The sequence below is a fragment of the Pangasianodon hypophthalmus genome, chromosome 8 (assembly GCF_027358585.1).
Source record: "Pangasianodon hypophthalmus isolate fPanHyp1 chromosome 8, fPanHyp1.pri, whole genome shotgun sequence".
In the NCBI taxonomy this organism is placed as follows: Eukaryota; Metazoa; Chordata; class Actinopteri; order Siluriformes; family Pangasiidae; genus Pangasianodon; species Pangasianodon hypophthalmus.
This window is the reverse complement of record NC_069717.1, coordinates 1,505,978-1,528,069: the sequence shown is the minus strand read 5'-3', so window position 1 is coordinate 1,528,069 and position 22,092 is coordinate 1,505,978. Positions and strand designations below refer to the sequence as shown.

The 22,092-nt window shown below is 39.6% G+C and overlaps 2 protein-coding genes across 4 annotated transcripts; both read right to left on the bottom strand.

Annotated features, from left to right (window-relative positions):
* Positions 1-1,938: 1,938 nt before the first annotated feature.
* si:ch211-229n2.7 (uncharacterized protein LOC100002243 homolog) lies at positions 1,939-4,990 on the bottom strand. Its single transcript, XM_026928619.3, has 4 exons — positions 4,843-4,990; positions 3,738-3,858; positions 2,549-2,847; positions 1,939-2,336 (listed from the first exon to the last, which is right to left on the bottom strand). Exons 1-4 carry the CDS (start codon positions 4,978-4,980, stop codon positions 2,256-2,258), a joined length of 639 nt encoding a protein of 212 aa, XP_026784420.3. The 5' UTR covers positions 4,981-4,990; the 3' UTR covers positions 1,939-2,255.
* A 782-nt stretch (positions 4,991-5,772) lies between these two features.
* On the bottom strand, positions 5,773-18,843 carry bgna (biglycan a). Of its 3 annotated transcripts, none has more exons than XM_053236258.1 (8): positions 18,698-18,843; positions 17,108-17,384; positions 13,734-13,846; positions 12,128-12,341; positions 11,303-11,413; positions 10,902-10,995; positions 8,943-9,081; positions 5,773-6,373 (listed from the first exon to the last, which is right to left on the bottom strand). In XM_053236258.1, the coding sequence occupies exons 2-8, from the start codon at positions 17,349-17,351 to the stop codon at positions 6,176-6,178; spliced, it is 1,113 nt and encodes a 370-aa protein (XP_053092233.1). In that variant the 5' UTR covers positions 17,352-17,384; positions 18,698-18,843; the 3' UTR covers positions 5,773-6,175. The 3 variants fall into 3 exon arrangements, with proteins under 3 accessions (XP_053092233.1, XP_026784419.1, XP_026784417.1); XM_026928618.3 differs by having other exon boundaries at positions 17,108-17,353; positions 18,698-18,809; XM_026928616.3 differs by having other exon boundaries at positions 17,108-17,356; positions 18,698-18,786.
* Positions 18,844-22,092: the final 3,249 nt, after the last annotated feature.

Genomic DNA, 22,092 nt, shown 5'->3' with positions numbered 1-22,092 from the left:
GATATTTGCGATGGAGCGCTTGAAAATGGCGGATTTTCGCAATCTTTGGTTGATTTACAGCTCCAAAAAAGAAATAAAAATTAAATAAAACATTCCAAAGGAATTAAGAGCAAGGCAATATTTAGACCACTTTTACACATACGTGCCACAGATATTCACAAGTGTATAAAAAAATCCAGTTTCTGTTGGTACTTCAGTGGGTGGAAGTCATCAAAACACTGATTATAATAGTTCACATTCCTTAGCAGCTTTAATTAGTTTAATAAGTGGCCAGTCAAGATCCAGACAGGGTATTATTTCTGAAATATTTCAGAACCTCCTCAGAATGCAGCCCTCTAGGAGTAGAAGACAATGAAGCTGAAGATAAATCAGTAAAAGAGGCCTTCAAGATACACAATATGGCCAAAAATATGTTTCTTCTCCAGACTGTTACCAGAAAGGTAGAAGCTCACAATTGTATAGAATGTCTCTGTATGCTGTAGCATTACAATTTCCCTTCAAAGTGTTGTAGCAATTAACGAAGATTAACCAAAGGTGCAGAGATCACTCTGGAGAGCAGGGCTGTTGAGGCCAATAGACTTTATTCTTTCAAGAATCAAGCCGAGCAGTTCTCTGCAGAGAAAATGCTACTCAACTCTTCAAAAGTGCATTCTTTTATACATTTACATGAAAAAACTTCCACATCCTGGGTTTAACAAGACACAGTATTACCCCATGTGCTTATCTTATTGTTAAAGGAAGCCTTACTCACTTAAATATACAGCTTCTTCCTGCATATGTAAGGTCATATAGGTCACTTTTGGGCCTCAGTGTTGCAGCACACAGTTCTAGTCAGCAAGCCCTTTACTGAGATACTGGGTACAAGGATACATTTTGCACTATATAGGTTGCATACATCTATTACATTGAGGATTAAACATTATCAAATATGAGTACACATTTTGTGGTTAAACTATTCTATAAAAGCGAGCTCCATGAAGACATGGTGTGTGAAGGTTGGAGTGGAAGAACTCGAGTGTCCTGTACAGAGCCCTGAACTCAACCCCACTGAACACCTTTGGCATGAACTGGAACACCGACTGAACCCTAGACCTCCTCGACCTCCTCAAGGTCTTATGTAGCACCTTGGTCCTGGAAAAACATTGTTTCTTTTCACTATGTACTTGTATATGGTTGAAATGACAATAAACTCCACTTGACTTGACATCCCAACATCAGCGCCTGACCTCACTAATGCTCTTGTAGCTGAATGAACAAATCCCCACAGCCACGCTCCAACATCTAGTGGAAAGCTTCCCAGAAGAGATACTTTTGGCCATACTATAGTGTAAATGATACTGTTAAAGATAACAATTATAAGAGTGTTTGCAAACATACAGAAAAAGAAGAGGACATCTATCATAACATTCAAAAGTAATTCAGAGCAGGAAAGATAGTTCTGAACAGTAATAAACAACACTGTATGAGGCATTGTGGGTTACACCAGCCTTTAGGTGGAACTGGTAAACAAAACAACTGGAAAATGTAGATTCTGTGACTGACAAGAGAAAGTCAGCATGTACTGTTACAGCGTACAAGCTGTAATTGAAAGAAAAGAAACTGATTTAACCCTAAAAACAAGATTCAGCATGAAGATCATGAGCAGGATTTACAGATTTTTTAAAAAGCTATAAGACTCTTTCTTAGGATCAATTTTTTTTTATTAATTTTTTTTTTCCTTCACTCCCTTTAAAAAAGAACAAATGTTAGACCATATATGTACATGTTTGTGACATGCTAACCAGAATTAAAATGCTAAAAAGAAGAAGAAGAAGAAGAAGAAGCAAAAAGCAGGGTGATCTTTGTACTGTAGTCTCTATATTTTAGTCTGTTATAATTACTCACTAAAAGCACTATTGTTATCATTGTTATTATTAAAATGACACATTGACCAATCAGTGAATTAATATTTTTTATTAGAGTCGTTGTGAAATACCCACACACATATAAATAAATTGCAACATTAGAGAAACCCGAACAATACATATTTAGGCTTAGAAATATTTAACTTCACTGCTCCTCCCTTCTAACTATAGCCTGCCAGGTTTAATGCTTTACCTGCCCTGACACACCTCACTCAGGTGTGTTAATGAGCTGAGGAGGTGTAGAGGTGTGTTAGAGCAGGAAACACACCGCAAACCTGTAAAAACAAATAAGACTTATGTGTTAAGGGCATGTGTATTGTTCTGGTTAGATTTTTCCGTGTCTGTCACAGGTCATGAAGTCTCTCTCCACACAATGTCTGAAAACACTTTGGTCGCCTCTTCACATTCCTTGTTTTTGGTTTTTCCTGGAATCTGGTTCAAGCAAACAAAACAACAGTCAGAAATTCCCAAATCTAAAAGCAAGACCTGTTTACTATGAGCTACTTGTAATTTTTATTTCACTTATTATCAAACACAAACACAGTCATATAATCAAAAATGGATTCTTGAATAATAACAATGACCTGCTGATTATGTGATCAGCGTTTGATCTCTGATGAATTCACAGCGCTATCTGAACTCACCTGGTTACACACTGCTTTTCCGTAGCGTACAAATGTGGCGAAGTGTTCGCAGTTCTGAGCGAACAGTTTGTAAGGAAGTTGTTTGTCCAGCAGGGCGTCACACCGTCGCTTCATATCCTGTGGCTCTGAGGGTTTCAGTGCGTGCCGGGTGTTGCTCACCAGCACATGCGCTCCTTTGGGGACGTTGACTTCTGCAAGTTGTTGGCGGCGGATCCGTGTCTCTCCGAGCAGGAGATCACCGCACAGTGGGAACATGGTCTGCAGGTAACCACGGAACGTGTTCATCAGCTGCGTCTCATCTAGGAAAAGCAAATGTACATGCTGAACCCACCTGAACCAGGTAATCAGTAACACTAGACATTGCTCTAATCAGTTTCAGTTTATCAAGAACACCACACCTTCCAAACACACCTGAAAGGTAATCAGGACCAATGAATACTTGTAACACACCTGAAACAGGTAATCAGGAATACTGAATACTCATAACACACCTGAAAGGTAATCAGGAATTCTGAATACTCGTAACACACCTGAAAGGTAATCAGGAATACTGAATACTCGTAACACACCTGAAAAGTAATCAGGAATACTGAATACTCGTAACACACCTGAAACAAGTAATCAGGAATACTGAATACTCATAACACACCTGAAAGGTAATCAGGAATACTGAATACTCATAACACACCTGAAACAGGTAATCAGAACCACTGAATACTCATAACACACCTGAAACAGGTAATCAGGACCACTGAATACTCATAACACACCTGAAACAGGTAATCAGAACCACTGAATACTCATAACACACCTGAAACAGGTAATCAGGAATACTGAATACTCATAACACACCTGAAACAGGTAATCAGGACTACTGAATGTATGTGACAAATAAAAACCAAGTAATCAGGAACACTGGGCACCCATGAATGAGATATTTAGGAACAATGAACATTACAAACACACCTGAACCAATTAATCAGTAACACTGAACACTATACACCACTGAACCAGACAGTCAGGAATGCTGAAAACTCCTGATCCAGGTAATCAGAAATACTAAACACTACACACAACCAGGTAATTCCTAAGACACCTACACCAGGTACTCAGGAACACCTGGGCAGGTGTGTTAAATGTGGGAATCCTTCAGCCCCTGCTTGGGAAACACTGCTGTAGGTTTTCCTACCTGCGACTGCAAAGTGAATGACGTATCCGTCTCCGTCGTACACGCCCCAGTGTGAGTAGCCAATCGGATACGCGAATTCAATCAGGTCTCCGAAGTGGGCGGAGGCTTCGATTTCAGCAACCTGAACAGCACATGCAGGTTTGGGAACGAGTTTGACCACATGCGCTACGCGATTAAGCTGCATTTACATAACGCAGAGAGAACTTTGTGAAGAACTTACCGTTTACCAAAAACTGATCAAAAAACCGAGACTGCAGAGTTTTTACAATTAATTTGAACATATGAATTATGCCATTTTACAAATAATAATTACTTCGTCCCACATGTTCCATTTCGTCAAAGGATAGATGAAGTCAAACTGCAAAAATCCATACCGGAAATATACACTGTCAGAAAGAAAGGTAAATATCTGTGTGTGAAGATCTGTTCCACAAGGTCCAAATCATTTTAAGTCCCAAGTATGCACCTCGAAAAAGTTTAAGCTAAATAAATTTACAACAGTCATCTTAAGATCTGATTATGCACCTCAATAATCATTAATTAATATTTTAATAATTCCTTAATTTACACCTTTTTTTTCTGACAGTGTATCTATCAGTCCATCTGTTCATGTTCTGTTTATTCATCTTCCTGTATATTGTGTCAGAAAGAAAGGTCCTGATCAGGTATATTTTGGTACATTTTTGTTTAATTTAAACCTTGAAATGATTTTATTCTGTTGGCACATAAATTTGCTATAATCTGCTGGAAATGCGTGAAAATGTATAAGATCATTTTTGCAATGTTAAATGATGTTCCTCTACAAAACACACAGCCTTGAGGATGGTGGTGCAGTGACGAGTGTTTGTACGATAGTGAGACACAAACCCTGAGGTGTCAGCCTCCCGTCCACGAGTTTACTTCATTTAACACACCTGATTTAATTCATCAGCTAATGACCACAACATTCATGGGCTACAGAGATTGCTGTAATCCTCCAGAACACGAGTTTAACACACTCTAAACCATGAATGTATTTATTGTTTTCTGATGAAATGATAATTTAATATAATCTCACATAAGCCTGTATCTGAATGTATTTTGTTAAAAAAAAAAAAAAACTCACCTGTTCTTTGTAATCCATTGCCGCTGTTGTTGTTTTCCTCACGAGAAAGAAATCTAGAATCCTGACACAAGCCTGACGAGCAGGTTGAACTGGAGAAATCACGGCTACATAGCTGAGTGTGTGAAGTAGGTGTGACATACAGGTATACAGGTATGATACAAACTCAGCTAAAATGTAAGGGGAGGAGAATTTTGACTTTATTCAAATGATTATCCCCTGTTCTTTAAAAAAAAAAAAAAAAAACTTTTCTTTTACTGTTGCAGCATCAGTATATACACTACTCTTCAAACATGTCATATTTTGTTAAACACTCATTATTTTAATCACATACACAACATTGATCTAAATCAGGAGCGTCAAACGTACAGCCTGCAGGCCCGGACCAGTCTGATAAAGTTTCTAATCCTGTCCATACAGAATTTATTTTCTAAAGTAAAATCGTCTTGTGGACTGTAACTGAATTGAAAGATCTGGAAAAAAAGAGCTTCTCTGTTATTCCATTAGGAGGCAAAAGAGATCATTAAAGTCAGGGCTATAAACTATGCTACTGACAAAATATGCTAATGATATGCAATTCATTTACATTTAAATGATTCTTCATTAGAAAGATTAAAAATTTGAAGCATAATCCCAATTAAGTTCAGTTCTAGGTCATACCACTACAAAATCTTGAAAAGTTCAAGGGGGTGTAAAGGATCCTTCTTATTCAAGACACTGTAGTAAAACCATAATCTGGAAAATGTGTTTATTGGTAATGAATTGCAGTCTGTTTATCTGTTTTGTAAGTAATATACGTGTATGTTTTATGTTTTAAAAGAGCTGCAGGAGATGAAGGCAATTGTGCAAGCAGCCAAACACTCCTAATATACAGTATTCATTGTCATGGTCTTTTACGTGAGATGTGATTAATCAGATCAAATCAGTCACTGCTTGTTACAAAATCTGGGTGATTTATTGACATTATTAAAGCGCTCTGGGATCTAAATTAGTGCGTAAAGTATAGTGAAGCTGTAGTGCATAAAGCACACTAACACTGAAACAGACAGACAATAACGAATTCCGCTCGATCAGTATGGACAGGCGACATGCAGGATGCGGGACAACAGACTGAACTAACATGGAAATTAAAGCATTAATCAGAAACATACAACAATGACTGAAATAAAATGTTATAACGATGTTATAAAACATCTGGCAATAATGTGACACTAAAAGAGTCTTGGTTATTTCTGTGTTTTTAACTTTAGCATTTGTGCGTGCTGTTTTGCTGTTTTTATTTTGTTGGTGTGTGTGTGTTTGTGTGTGTGTATGTGTGTGTGTGGGCACTGAGTATCTATTTCTTATGGTTGCCGAGCTGCACGGCCATGCTGTCAGTGACACAGCGGAAGGTGGCAGGCTGAATTTCCCAGTATTCAATGGGGTTCCCGTACAGACTGATGCCATTATAGAAGACCTTCTTCACCCCGAACCCTGTCGGGCAGAAATCATTCACCTTCACTGAGGTGATGTTGTTGGAATGAAGATAGACCACCTGCAGGAGAGCGAGACAAAGAGAGAGAGAGAGAGAGAGAGAGAGAGAGACCTGATCAACTGAAATTCCCTACTTGAAATATTTAATATTGAATTTAATGATGTATTCAGAGGGACTTCATACTTTCAAAATGAACAAGTCAGTCTGATTTACCCGCATTCCAAGTGGTTATAATAACATTGCTGATAGGCAGCTGGGAAATATGGATGTCTGTCATTAGCTATCTAACCTGGAACAGTGGAACTTGACCTTGTAGTTACTGTATTAGCCTGTTTGACTGGCCACTTGAATTCAACAAGGTTAATCCAAACCTCAGTAAATGAGTCAAACATGAGTTGACTTATCAATAGTGTCTATAGATAACTTCGACCCAATGTGTTCTGTTGGTGGAAAGTTCAGGAAAAACTTTTTTTGAAAAGCTTTTGCATGGAAACAAAATAAAACTGTGAACTGTCCATTTGTGAACCAACCTTTCACTGGCTGTATTCAGAAACATTAACAATGCATCATAACTAATATATTCAAAACGATCAGAAAGTTGTGAGTACCACAAGACTGAACCATTCGTCTGGAAGTTTCCCGTATTTAAATATAGAAGAAAAAGAAGATAGCCATTTGTGACATTTATTGTACAAGGGCAGTGAAATTCTTTTCGTCCTATATCCCAGTTTGTTGCGAAGCTGTGGTCAGAGCACAGGCTCATCCATGACACACCACTCCTGGAGCAAAGACCAGCAGTGGCAGTTTGGAGATGTCAGGTCTTGAACTCACAACCTTCTGATCAGTTTTAGCCACTGAGCCGCCACTGCCTATAATGAATGCCACTTAGGCCACCACAACAAAGAGACAATACGCTAAGGATAGCAAATGAGTAATGTCCCAGTGATGGCCCACACTTAGCACTTTGTCTGGTCCACATCCAAATCTGGGTGCTAGACTTCAGCCAGGACTCAGCCTCGGTAAAACCAAACGTTTACAGCTTGGCCAATATTGGCTTCAAACTGAAATGCCACACATGCATTTGTTGCATTTGGGTCGTTTTTTGGTGCAGATTGCAAAAGCTGTTAGAAACTTTAAATGTGGCTGCTTAACCACTGTGCCATTTACACCTGCCATTACCAAAACTAAGCACAACCATATCTGGCACAGTTTCTCAGCTATCTACGTAAGACCTATACCAGATAGATTTTTTTCTATCAAAAGCTGACTAACTCTCTACATAAATGACAACCAAGTATTTAGATATAGACCATATGTGGAGATGTTATACATTACGCAAGACAGTGGCTCATTTCACGTTACGAGTTCTCAAAGGTGAATTTTAACCCTGCAGATTTGTGAAATCAGCCTCTGATGAACACATTATGTTTTCTAAGATTCTAAGGTCTCAACTCACGACCAGGGGCGTTGCTAGGGTTGGAAAAGATTAGGGCCTTAGCCTCCTGAGAACAAGACCACTCCTCCTCGTCCCAATGAACCCAGGAATTCATTTTCAAAATACCACACCAATACCTATGGTATTCTGCGTTTATTGCACTTTGAACACAATAAACAAACACACAGTTATGATTCCCAGTGCTCTAGTCTGTGTTGGTTATTACCCTCTCTCTTCTTGTCTCTCTAGTCTGTCTGCCCTCTTACATATAAATATCAATATTATTATTATTATTTTCGTTTTTCTCACTTTTGTCTGTCTCTTCTTCTTGTTGATCCTCTCTTACCTTGTGGCTGTTCTCTTGTCTTGCCTTTCTACTGTATCTCTCTTTTCTCTCCATTCATGTACCTTTATATGTTCTTTGTCTCTCTTCTTGTCTCTTCTCACTGTCTCTCTTATTTACAATTTATACAACATATTTACAATTTATTTTGAATCTATTTATTTCTGTAAAGCTGCTTTGTGACAATGTCCATTGTTAAAAGCACTATAAAAAAAAGAAAAGAATTGAATTGAATTGAATATCTTCTTCTTGTTTGTCCTTAAATGTGATTTATATTATGATGTCAGCTGTTAGATTATATGAAGCAAACTCCAAGCAATGTGCTACAAGGCTACAAACATTAATTTTGACAAAGTGATGAATTAACTGAGGTGCAGCAAGCTCACCAACCAATCTCTGATTTAACTATTAGTTATAGATTGCACAAGTAGGAACAACTGATTTGGCCAACACTAGATAACATCACAGTAACAATGTTATCAGACAGGTGCCTAGCTGGCTATATCAAATCTAGATAAAATAGCTAGCTCGTAAAATTTACAAGTGTGTATTTATAAGTAAGTGTATTTATTTTCGCTGATTTTTGGGCCAAATACTATAAAGCATAAAACTGGCTTAATACAAAAGGATGAGGTGTGGTCTATTCTTTTTGTACAAACAAATGGAGTTACTGCTACTCATTATTTATACCAGAGTTTTGTTTACTTCACAGTTTTCTTAATATTAAGGAGAAGATCTGGTATGAGTGCTGCTTTAGTTTTTAACTTCTGCTGTCATGCGATAAGTGGTGGTTCAGGTAAGGTTCAGCTAGTGATCACCTCATGGCTCATGGTGACACACAGGCTACGTACCTGCAGGTATTTCATGCTGGGCAGACCACTGGGGATGTTGGAGAGGCGGTTGTGGTCCAGGTGAAGCTCCCTCAGGTTGGGCAGGTAAGAGAGCGCACCACGTTCAATATGCAGGATATGATTCGACCCAAGACCCAGCCTACATGCACACAAAAAAAGAGAGAGAGAGTAAGATAGAGCAAAGGATCTTATAAACACAAGTGTAGAAGGAGAAAAAGATATTTCAACATTTAACCTGCTGTGTGGTGTTTAACCAGAAGAGGGCATCATGCTTCCATTTTATATCGATCAACGTTTACAAGAGTAGGGAAAAATGATTGAACTGTATATTCTGCCACGTTAAGCATCTTATTATTTAGTCTCCATTTTACTTTAACGGGTCTAAGTGGAACGTGCCACTGTGGCTGGAAGAGGGGGGTGTAATTAAATTGTGTGATAATTCTTTCTTTTTGGTGGTAGCAGCTATATATATATATATATATATATATATATATATATATATATATATATATATATATATATATATATATTCAACATTGAAACAGATGTTAATCTGTAATTATTCAAAATTTTGACTCGTTAACTTTTGTAGATTTTTGACCTGCTGTCTGTTTACAATGGGTCGAACCAGTAACGGTAAAAAGAGAAGCAAACCGCCATTTTAGTCCTCTTTGGTGAATGTTGTGAAAAGAGAAGGTCAAAATAATATCAAGTTCTTTTGTATAGAGCATTTAATTAGAATTGTGTAACACATATACATTTTATAGGTTGTAGTGTTTGGTTAAAACACTCTTCTCAAATGTGAGGTGAGATAAGTATGTTAATCATCGGATGTTGTTATGCTAGCTATGATGCATCTTATCTATTTTTTCATCAGTGTAAGTGTAGTTAAGAAGCGTATTGTGTACCCCTGACCATCACACCCGTATGTGTTTCTTCTCCAAGCTGTTACCACATGGAAGATGGAAGCACACAATTGTATAGAATATCTTTGTATGCTGTAGCTTTACAATTTCCCTTCAAGAGGCCCAAACCTGTTCCAGCATGACAATGCCCCTGTGCACAAAGCGAGCTCCATGAAGACATGGTGTGTGAAGGTTGGAGTGGAAGAACTCGAGTGTCCTGCACAGAGCCCTGACCTCAACCCCACTGAACACCTTTGGCATGAACTGGAACACCGACTGAACCCCAGACCTCCTCGACATCCCGACATCAGCGCCTGACCTCACTAATGCTCTTGTAGCTGAATGAACACAAATCCCCACAGCCACACTCCAACATCTAGTGGAAAGCTTCCCAGAAGAGTGGAGCTTATTATAACAGCAAAGATGGAATAAATATGGGATTGGATGGTCAGCAAGCATGTATGGATGTGATGGGCAGGGGTGCACATACTTTTGGCCATATAGTATATGTGCTCTTTAGCAAGGATATTTTTGGTAGTTTTACAACAGCTAGCAAAATGTGATCCAGCTAACACAAAAAACTATATGCACACTATTTATACAGGTAAGTGTTAAGCAACATTAATGTTATACACAGTTATTTTAGTTGTTAATTCTAAATAGAAGTTATGCTAATTTATTTAATTTTTATTTATGTAATATAATAGTGTGGGGAAAAATATTTGGCACCCAGTGCAATCCATGACTTCTGCACCTGAGACTGGTTATTAAACTTGGATCAATGTTACATATGGCCAATCAGATATTACTCTGTAATGAATGTTTATAATCAGTATGTCAGTAAATATGGAGTATTTATATGGAAATTACTGGTTTCATATCCTACAGCATCTTAAGCACTTTGCTTGCACAGCTGATGAACAGCTGATGAACTGTTCTTATTTCTGTTCCATGTTCATATACAATATGTACCACATTTAGATTGTAGAACACAAAGAAAATGTCTTTTTAATATTGCACCGTGTGTCATATTGGCATAAATCATAAGTCTGACCTCTGCAGCTGCTTGTATCGGCTTAGGTCCTCCAGCTCGATTGCCTGAATCTCATTATGGTCCAAATGAAGCTCATGGAGACTTGCTGGCAAATCTGATCAACACATACCAACACAATAGTGTGTTTCAGTCCAAGGAGAAGATAATTACTAGTTTGAGTAAGTTCATTTGGATGGAAGACAGGATTCTAAATGTGCCACCTTTGGACTGTGACTTTATAAAGTCAAGAGCACTTTCAGGCTTAAGGTCCAAAAATGAATATGAGTTCATTATTTAACACTGAGATAGACCATTCAGTTGGTATATCTTCATGACTAGCATGTTATATTAACACAGTACATAGAAATATAAAACAGTTCTTGTTAGTGGACTTATAGACACTCTTGTGTGACCCATGTTACCTTTCGGTACACCGGTGAGTCTTGCCTCAGAGATTCGTAGGTAGTTCAGTTTGAGACCTTTGAATGCTCCTGGCTCAAATCCGCTGTTGTGGATGGGATTACGACCCATTTCTGCATACAATACAAAACAATAACACAGTTTTCACACAATAAAGCAAAGATCCCCAAACTTTAAAAGTGCAGTTATAGTTATAACCACATTCAATCCACAGTGCTGCCAAACTTGGTCTGTATCTCCAGACTGTAAAATGAATGTAATGTAAATACAGAATTATGAAAATCCAGACAGAACAAAACTGCTGAGACGTCATTGTGAGACATTTCTTGCACAAGTATCCATGTAAAAGTTTTATTTCTATATGCTATAGAAGTTATGAGAGTCTGGGATGTTAGCTTACCATGTGGTGTCCAACACTACTTATTTTAGCTAACTGTTGGCTACCAAATTTTCTCTGCAAATATTACATAAACACATTAGCATGTAAGATTAGACTGTTTATATAATAAAGTTCAGTTCAGTAAGTTGACTCAACAGTATTTAAAAGATTTACTGTTGTACCTGGAATAAGGTATAAGGACTAAGGAATAAGGACTGTATGAAATACCTGAAATTACCTTACTTTCTGTTATGCACCTTAAAGAAAAAGACTTTCAAAGTGTTAGCTTTACTGGCTCGTCTTTTTTAGAGTGGTAATGTATATATTGTATTTGCATTTGTAAGGTTTAGACAATGTTTGCAATACCACCAATGGCCACTCGGGGAGCAGCAGCCCACAGATCCCACTCATCTATACGTACAAGTAACTAAAGGGGTATATATCTCACCAATCACATGCATGTTCCCCAGGGCACTGAAGGTCCCTGCAGCTACTTTGTAGATGCGGTTGTCATGGATACGCAGCTCAACAAGGGATGCGGGCAGGTTGCGAGGGATGGAGCTGAGCAGGTTATGGGAAATGTAGAGCTTCTGCAAGCGCTTCAGAGGCAGAAAGGCACGAGGGTGAACTCGAGTGATCAGATTACTCCTCAAAATTAGCGCCTGGTACACACACACACACACACACAGACAATTTTTAATTAAAATTTTTAGGCAGTAATTAAAGAATCATAGTCTGGGTCTTGTTACTTAGAGTTCTGGTGTTGGTCTTGGTCTTTTACTCAGAGTCTCGGGAAGGGTCTGGGTCTCACTACTCAATATTTTGATTTGGATCTTATTTGAGAGTCTTGTTCTAGCTTTTGCTATTGTCATGACCTTTGACATGTTACTCAGTCTTAGTCTGGATCTTATTACCCAGAGCCCTAGTATAGGACTTGTTACTCCGAATTTGGAGCTGGTCTAACTGGTATTTGGGCCTTGAGTCTTTGTCTAGGTCACATTAATCAGAGTCTTGTTCTGAATCTTATTCTGCAGCATTATGGTCCTATGTCTCTTTACTAAGTCTTGTTCAGAGTCTTTATTTCATTACTCACAGTACTGGTCTTGGTCTCATCACTCAGAATCTTGGACTTGGTATAATTGTGCAGGGTTAGGCATTTGTTTGGGTTTCGTATCTGGTCTGCGTCTGGGTCTTTTTTGTCCTTGTCATAGATTGTGTGAGGGTTTTTTTTTTTTTTAACCCAGTATCTTGTTCTGAATTTGGGTCTTGCTACTCAATCTGGGTCTGGGTTTCAGTACTCAGACTCTTTTTTCTTGCCTTTGTCTCAGTATTCAGACTCTGGGTCTTGGCCTGGGTCTCAGTATTCAGACTCTCGTCTTCCCCTGCGTCTCAGTATTCAGACTCTGGGTCTTGGCCTGGGTCTCAGTATTCAGACTCTCGTCTTCCCCTGCGTCTCAGTTTTCAGACTCTTGTCTTCCCCTGCGTCTCAGTTTTCAGACTCTGGTCTTCCCCTACGTCTCAGTACTCAGACTCTGGGTCATGGTCTGGGTCTTGGCCTGGGTCTCATGACTCAGACTCTTTGTTTTGGCCTGTGTCTAAGTATTCATACTCTGGGTCTTGGCCTGGGTCTCAGTACTCAGACTCAGAGGTCATGGTCTGGGTCTTGGCCTGGGTCTCAGGACTCAGACTCTTTATCTTGGCCTGGGTCTCAGGACTCAGACTCTGGGTCTTGGACTGTGTCTCAGTGCTCAGACACTGGGTCTTGGCCTGTGTCTCAGTATTCAGACTCTGGGTCTTGGACTGTGTCTCAGTATTCAGACTATGGGTCTTGGCCTGGGTCTCAGTACTCAGACTCTTTATCATGGCCTGTGTCTCTGTATTCGGACTCTGGGTCTTGGACTGTGTCTCAGTTCTCAGACACTGGGTCGTGGCCTGTGTCTAAGTATTCAGACTCTGGGTCTTGGCCTGTGTCTCAGTACTCAGTACTAGACTGTAGCTAAAATTTGCTACTAAAAACAGTGAAGCCTGTTGGTAATTTTAGGACAGAGTCTTACATAGAGGTTACTGAGTCCTTTAAAATCTCCCTCTCTAATCTCCGTGATGCCGTTGCTCTGCAGGTCCAACAGCAGCGTATCAGATGGGATGTGGGATGGCACATAAATCAAACCTGCAAAGCAAAACAGACACAAAAACAATTATATATTAATTTATTTACTTACTTACTTACTTTTAAACTTACTACAACATTGTGATGTGTCCCCAATGCTGGTGGATTGTATGACAATTGATGGTTATTTATGTACTTATTTATTTAAAAATGAAAGAAAACAGAAAAAAATTATTACTGTGTCAGAGAATAAAAAATATTTTATAACACATTTGCCCTGACAGTAATAATAATCCACAGTCAGTGCCGTGTCAGGTGTGTCTGTTGGAATTTGTGGCAAAATTGTATGCATGCAGCATATCCATACCAGCTCAGAAATGTAAAATGTCATCATGTTCAAACATCAGCCATAAAAAAAGTCTGACTATGCAGTGACAGGCAGGAGCCACAGCCAGTTGAAGAGAGAAACAGTAAGAGCATGAGAGAGTAAACAAACCCAATGGGAATCATAGTGAGAGTAAATATGAGAAGAAAATGGATTTAGGAGTGACAGATGATATCGTCAATCAATCAGTCATCAATCATCAAACAAATCAATCATCCAGGGTGTCTGTATTTATTGGTCTGTGTTTTAGCTAGTTTGCTTGTGCATAATGTTTTTTTATATACATACATACAAAAAACAAAATATACAGATTAGGTAATAAAACATACAGAGAACACAGATTGTATGTGATAGTTTTGTTCTCTGCGTTGTATTTTAGATAGCTAGCTAGAGATAGAGAGATAGTCCATGTCAGTTGGTGCCAGAAATACACAAAGCTGTCTCTGTACCTGTGTGGACCAAGTAGAGCAATTGTTTTGTTGTTTTTTTTTTTTTTGCATTACAAACTGTTCTCCTGCCAGTAGCTCACAATAGAACTTTTCTACCAGAGAGTGCAATATTCCAAGCTCTTACATCCTGCAGCTTTAAGGGAACGAATTAGAGAAAAGACTTTTGAACACCACTGAAGGGGGGGGGAAACTTTGTTTCTAAAAATATAATTGAGTGAAAATTTAGCAAAGGTGAGATAAAATATTTGGAAAACTACAAACTATTTAACTGTAATTGTGCACAAGTGCAGTCGAATCGCCTGTGGATTGTGCTGACCTGCAGTCTGCAAATAAACTCTAATAAAGCGGGCCGGGTAGACTGGGTTTAGAAAACATCCTTCTAACTGCTTTATTTTCACTTGTAAACTTTTCAGAAAGCAGTAATTTGGGAAATGTTGGGTAAATTGTGGAGTGCTTGGCCTCTGTGTGTGTGTGTGTGTGTGCGCGCATGTGTGTGTTTCCATATAATTACGATGGAGCCGGACTATCAGAGCTCCACGTAGCACAGCACGATGGCAGATGGAAAAGGGAGAGAAAGAGATGAAGAAACAGAGAAAGGAACAGAAAGAAACAGCTATTATGACATATAGAAACATGGAAAGAGGGAAATGGAAGCAGAGATGGACAGACAGGCAGATTGAAATAGAGTGAAAGTGAGACGGGCGTTTTTCTGCACATACTGTACACATCTGTGAATCAGAATCTGTCGTGTGGTCCTGATGTTACCGTGGTAACCAGTGACTTATTTTCAAATAGCTACTTTTGGACTTCATGGGTGATGGCGAGACGGGCGTCGGTGTTTATGGCACATTCGCTGCCATGTAATAACACCATAAACAGTAACGTCTGTAATAAAATACCATGTGCACAGGTGTCTCTTTCTCTCTCTCTCACACACACACACACACACACACACACAGGGGTTATATTAATGTCTGTCATCCAGACTGTAAAGTAACTCCTCTCTTCCCACATGGCTTTTCATGTGGCTTGCCAGAATTCTTTAATGCTGTTCCATCACATTCCCACAAGCATTTTAATTTCCTTTCCTCATTTTTAGACACTGCTTTTCATGCCATTTCGATTAAGGGCTGTCAGAAAGTGTACACGAGGAAATGATGGGAGAAACGTTAGACATTGTGGGAAAATAAAAAGGATATTGCTGTTTTAAACACTTCCATTCAGGCACATGACTCAGTCAAGTCCAGTCAAGTTCTGTCAGCCATCTTAAAGACAACCTGAAACCAAAACGGACCTTTTTTTTTTTTTTTTTTTTTTTTTTTTTTAACTTGTTGGCAATATGCCTGTCACTTAAATGATAAAATTCCTTTGTCATTAATCTTCCACTGAAGTGCACAGACGTTTGCCCACTTCTAAACAGCCTATGATTTTTAACTATGTACACTAGGGTTTAAAAAAATATAACCAAAACCAAATATAATCAAACCATGTCATGTTTCCTTTCCCAATACCCCACACCCAGTTATGATTGAACAGAAATGCGGAGTTAAAGCTGAGCTGCAGCTTATGCTCCAGTCAACCAGAGAGAAGGAACACTATCAGGATTGTTGTTTCTTCTAACATGGGGCCGGTTGTGTTGAGGGATGCGGGCAGTCTTCCACGATTGGCTGCAGACTAGCGTTTAAATCTGACTCCAGTCAAATCCCAATGAGTAGGTCACATTTTGGAAGAACACTGTGTCTGTATTTCCATTTTATGTTTTCTTTGAAGGTGGTTCATTTACTTTATCAGTTCAAGTGAAGTAGGACTTTCTTATGTTCTCCCTGTGTCCACATGGGTTTCTCTATGTTCCTCCCACCTCCCAAAAGTGAGCCGGTAGGTGGATCGGCATGGAGGCCGTATTCCAAGACTGGTTTAACTCTTCATCTCATCCACTTCCTCATATTTCTACAGTCAAGTCCATTTGGCCATCTAAAGGGCCATTCCATTACTTTATCAGTTTGGGGGAAGATATAGGTTGCATTCCAATTTAGTATATCCCCTGATCCACTTTCTCTGATTTGATGTCCTTGGCAGTTTTTGGCTGTTTAAATGCTACTTGAACACTTTTCCTTATTCATTTCCCTTCGATCAAGTTCAGCTGACCATCTAAAAGGCAGTTCAATTATCAGCTCAGGTAAAGATTTGACCTGTGTTCCAACACTGTCCCCTCATCCCCTTGTACTCCTTTTCAGGTTGATTAAATTGCCTAAGATCAAGTAGGATCAAGAGGGATCAAGCTGACATCAGTGTAGACTTTAGGAGCACACTTACTTACCCAGAAGGCATTGCTCTTGAAATACCTTTGACAGTGGAAGAAGGATTTTTTTTTTATTGGAGTGACAAAATTACCAGGAGCAAGTTAGCTAATGTGTATAGGGATGGAAAAGACATAGGATGCACACTTCAGAGTTGTTAGGGGAAGTCGGTGAGTGCAGTAATACTAACCGAGATCAGAGCACTGCACCACCTTCAGGTGACACACACACCCGAATGGACACGTTGGCATCACTGGCGGAGGTACATCCTCAAACCCTGAGCCTTCCTCCTGGTCCTTCATCATCATTGCCATCAGATCTCTGACATCAATATCTTCACCAAAATCCCAGAATCCTTTCTGCTGGAAAGGAAGCGCAGAGGACAGGAGGAGGGATGCTGACAGCAGCAGCATCATCACGACGACCGTCGTCATGGCTGCTGGAAGAGAAAGATGGGAAGTGCAAGGCTGCAAAAGAAGAGGAAGAAACTGGTGGCAGCGATTCTGTACAGTCTCCATTCTTCCCTCATTCTCCTGTTTTCCCTCATACATAGACACTCCTTTTCTGCTTTTTCATTCTGCCTGATTTCCTCATTTTATTTTATTCTCATTCTGTCTCACTCTCTTTCTCTCATACTCCTATCTTTCCTAGTTTTTTTATTTTGGCTTTGTAATTTCTCATTATACCCCATTTCCCATTGTTCCCTTGTTCCTTCCTCTTTCTCATTCATTCTTACAGTTCCTTTCAAGCTTTTCCTCCCTCATTCTCACCTTATTCTCCCTTGTTTCCTCTTTCTCCTGTTTCCCTCATTCTCTCATTCCTTCATTCTCCCTCTTTTCCTTATTTTATTTTGTTCCCCTTTTCCATCATTTTGCCTCATTCTTTCATTCCCCCATCCTCTCCTTTGTTTTCTCTTCGGAAAGTGATGTTTTTTTTTTTTTCATGATACCTCATTCCTTTAGTCTTATTCATTCTGTTTCTCTTTCCCTTATCCTGCCATATTCCCTCTTTTTTTAATTATTTGGGTTTTTGTTCATGTTCTACATCATTCATTTTCCTTCTTTCCTTATTTTTTCTTAGTTTCTTTCCATCTTGTTCTGCCTCATTCTCTCTTGTTCACTCTTTCTTTGAAGGATGTATTTACCCTGAAAAACTGCCACATTCTGCCTTTATATAAACCATTAAATAAAGTTGCTCTATGGAACAGAATGGTTGTGTTTTAATTATTAAATAATTTGATCTTTGTTAGTCTGTAATGCATGTGCTCTGGTGATTCTTTCCCCACTGACACTCAGTGAATCAGCCACTCTGTGATTACACAATTACAGTCCTGAAATAAAATTCTGTTTTGGAAAAGGCAAAGCTGAAAGCATGAGGTTCGTTCAGGACACGGAGACGCACCCAAACACACCCTGCACCCAACCCTGACACTGTTTCAGGTGTTCCGCCCCATAATAAACCCAGCACTTTAAACACAGGCACAGACAGAAACACAAAGGTGGCTTTAACGCACCACAAATTAGAGACTTTTTTCAGACTAATAATTATTTAGTCTACGAAGAAATCAAGCCAGTGTGCTGAGAACTCTACATGTAGAAAAGAAACAGAGTGACTCAGTACTGGAATTCTGTTAGAATACAAAACCCACATGAATTATGCATCATTGGAGTTTTGACCAAAAATGTAGACTAAATAAACCCTGGTCAAAATTTCACACGTATGCAGAATACACAATGAGATGAAAATGGAATGCTTATCTGTAAATAAGTAGCCTTCTTACCTCTAAAAAATGTGCAGGTGTGACAGATCCTTCTTCTGTGTGTATGAGCTTCAGTGTTTCCTCATTGTCTTGAGCCCTTGCAACCCAACACCAAGAGATGAGAGCATTTCTACACAGATCCCAAATGGACCAGTCCCACTTACACTCCCTTCCCTCCCACTGTGTGTAAGAGAGAGAGAGAGAGAGAGTGAGAAAGTAAGGGAGGGTATGTGGATGGAAGTATGGATGGATGGATGAAGGTGGAGGAACAGGCATGATTTTATTTCATGAGCTAATTGGATAGATTAAAGCCCTTATACACCTGTGTCACTATGACCGATGGGACAAATATTTAGTCAATTAAATAAAACCGTTTTTTAAACTTGGGATACATTAAAAGAAAATGATTTTTTTTATTAGGTTGGCACCCTGTCCAGGGTGTCCCCTATGCCCCTGGGATAGGCTCCATGCGACCCTCTGTAGGATAAATGGTACAGAAAGTGAATAGATAGATGGATGATTTTTTTTATTAGAATGCAAATGGTACAAAACTACAAATGAGTAAAACAAATCAGTTAAAAATTATAAGTGAAAGATCTATCTATCTATCTTCCCTGTTGAAAAGGTGCCTTGGATCACATCAAAATAGACATCATGAGGCTGCAGCCAAATAGGCATAGACACACTCTTATCATGAATTATGCCACCCACTACCTGAAGGCAATGCTCTGAGAAAAGCTAGTTCCCTTCTACTTGTGCATTGGTGTGGCTGTTCAGCCAGGATCCCCAAAGATATTCAGAAGGCACCCCACTCATAAAAATGGAAGTGTGTAGGTTCCTGTGGGGAAGCCATTTCCACACTTTGGTTTACCACCCACAAACTGGGAGTCTGCTGAAGCCTTTCACTGAAATACTAAGGCCTGTGCTTCTTCATGTGGTGATTGAAGATGCAGGCAGTTTGGTCATCCTGCTGCCCTACGTCTTGGTTGCTGACTGAGATTGCACAAGCCTTCAGCCTTCATAGACCTATAACACTTTAAAGTTATTGTTTCACGTATGCGATACCTCATATACTGATAAATTTGTCAAAGGGTGCATTGTGTGCAAAGGGTGATAGTGCTGTTAAAAAATAGGAACCTACAGTGTGGGGCAGCAAGTAACCATTTTGCCATCTCACAGCTCCAGGGTTCAAGTCTAGGGTCCAGTTACTTTATCTGTAGAGCTTTGTTCATCCTGCCCTTGTCCATGTGGGTGTTTTTCCAGGTTCCCTAGATTCATCCCACTGTCCAAAAACATGCTGATAGGTGGATTGGCAACGTTAAATTGCCACTAGGTAATGTTATGCAAATATGTATGTATGTGTGATGTCTTGTGATGGACTGGCATGCCATCCAGGGTGTATCCCTTCTTGTAGGCGGTATACCCAGGATAACCTCTGGATCTACCGCCACCCTGAACAGGATGAAGCATTTACTGATGATGAATTATTGAATAATAGAACCACACTCTTTGGTCACATGTGTGTGCAGGCTCTGGGCCCTGATCCTTTGCTCACCACATTAAGAACAGTATGAATCTTCTCGTGGCTCAGTGAGGACCTAAGTTTGACACTTTCCCTATGCCCCAGATGAACATAATGAGCACTTAAGATTGTTGCTGTACATGTCTCCACCCTAGACATTTCCCATTAGATACTAGGCTCAAAAGAAAATTATTGCATGCCTAGTGCCTCTGGCAATGCTGTTTGATTGCTGATAAACGTTGTGCTGCAGTCTAACCACTCAGAACCCACTGTCCTCAAAACTGTCTTGTAGATCGACCAAACTAAAAAGAATTCCTCACAACCTGCAGAACAACCCTGCATGCTCCCATTTTTACTTCTTCTCCCACCAACTTTTAAATGAACATACTATACCTCCAGGGTTTCTGTCTTCATGTTAAGTTCTGGTTGGTACTGCATCATTTAAGTAACCCAGTATTCGCACTACTGGGTTTGGAGAAGGTTGTTTTTGGCCTGGCTCCTAGCACATGGGGCACTTGCCAGTATCCGCATTCTAAAACCTTTTTCAGTACCAAACCTAGAATAGTGAACTTTACCCTGGATGTAGTTCAGAAGTTACACATTCTTACTGCAGAGCCCCGGACTGGAGAGTGATCACTGGTTTGCATGGCAGGTGGCTTTCCCCCTCTCTCAGTTTTGACAGAACATACACACCAGGATGACAGTCTGCTGAAAAAGGCTTGTCTTGCAAGTCCAAACATCACATACATCGTCCATTTCGTGATGCTTACCTTTTGTTAGACAGAGACATTAACAAACTACTGTTCTGTTGTATTCCTTACCCAAACACCTGACACTCAATGCATCAAAACACCTCTGGGATCTTGTCGTTACCTTGACAAGCTTTCAGTGTTCTATCTATCTATCTATCTATCTATCTATCAGTAAAGTCAGTGTGTTTGTGTACGTGTATGTAACACATGTAAAGTTTGCAGTCCTGCTATAGCATCACTCCAGAAATTTGTGCACCCGTCGGCAGGGAGTTGATGAAAGACAGAGTGAGTGAGTAGTAGCTGCTGGGAAGAGTATAAAATAAGCGTCAGTGCTGTGGCAGCGCATTACCACTTAAAGAGCAGGACAGGAATAGCTCAGCGGCGCACTGTCATGAGGAGAATAAAACTCTGAAACTCTCCCTCTGTAATCACACATTGCACTGCGGCCTGCATCCACATCCAGATCCGCCTGTCTACACTTAACCCTTAAACCTCAACATAAGCCGGGTTAAAGTGGAACCACACTAAATATAATGATCCAAACTGTTCATTCTGATCTACCCAATTCTACAATATGGAGTTTAGAAGTCCAGTCTTACATTGTCACAATTGGACCTGGGATGCAAGGTGACTCAGTAGTGCACACTAGAGGAGGGGTAAAGTCATGGACAATTCCTCCCGAAATAAACCTCAGATATATCCCAAACCACACACCCTATTCAGTATATAAATCTTTAAATACCACAGTGAGTTATGGATATTCTGCATATCTCATTTGGACTTGATTCTGTTGCATTGCACTGTGGGATTTCAGTGCAGTAAATAATGTCCACATGATTGCAGAACAAAACCAAAATAGTGTACGATGTAGTGGATAGGTGGTGGTTTAGACGGAGCGCAAACTGAGATGATAAAGTCACTCAGTTTGGACACACAGATACACACACCCAGCATGAGTGGCTGTGCACTTTAGATGTGTGTTTAATGTACAAAATCAATGTCGACCAAATCTGAAAAAATGTTTGTTTATAAAGCTAACCTGTTTCCATTATGTAAGGAATAATACACGACAGGTCTTGCTGTTATATGAAAATGTGGCCACGATTCGGGCATTCAACCACGCTGTGTTAATTACTGTTAAT

Coding starts and splice junctions, on each gene's coding strand:
- si:ch211-229n2.7 (XM_026928619.3), bottom strand. CDS start 4,980: ATGTCACACCTACTTCACACACTCAGCTATGTAGCCGTGATTTCTCCA. Junction 3,859..4,842: donor CAATGGATTACAAAGAACAG/GTGAGTTTTTTT, acceptor TGTGCTGTTCAG/GTTGCTGAAATCGAAGCCTC. Junction 2,848..3,737: donor CATTCACTTTGCAGTCGCAG/GTAGGAAAACCT, acceptor TGCTTTTCCTAG/ATGAGACGCAGCTGATGAAC.
- bgna (XM_053236258.1), bottom strand. CDS start 17,351: ATGACGACGGTCGTCGTGATGATGCTGCTGCTGTCAGCATCCCTCCTC. Junction 10,996..11,302: donor ACTCACCGGTGTACCGAAAG/GTAACATGGGTC, acceptor TGTGTTGATCAG/ATTTGCCAGCAAGTCTCCAT. Junction 6,374..8,942: donor CCAGCATGAAATACCTGCAG/GTACGTAGCCTG, acceptor GCTCTCCTGCAG/GTGGTCTATCTTCATTCCAA.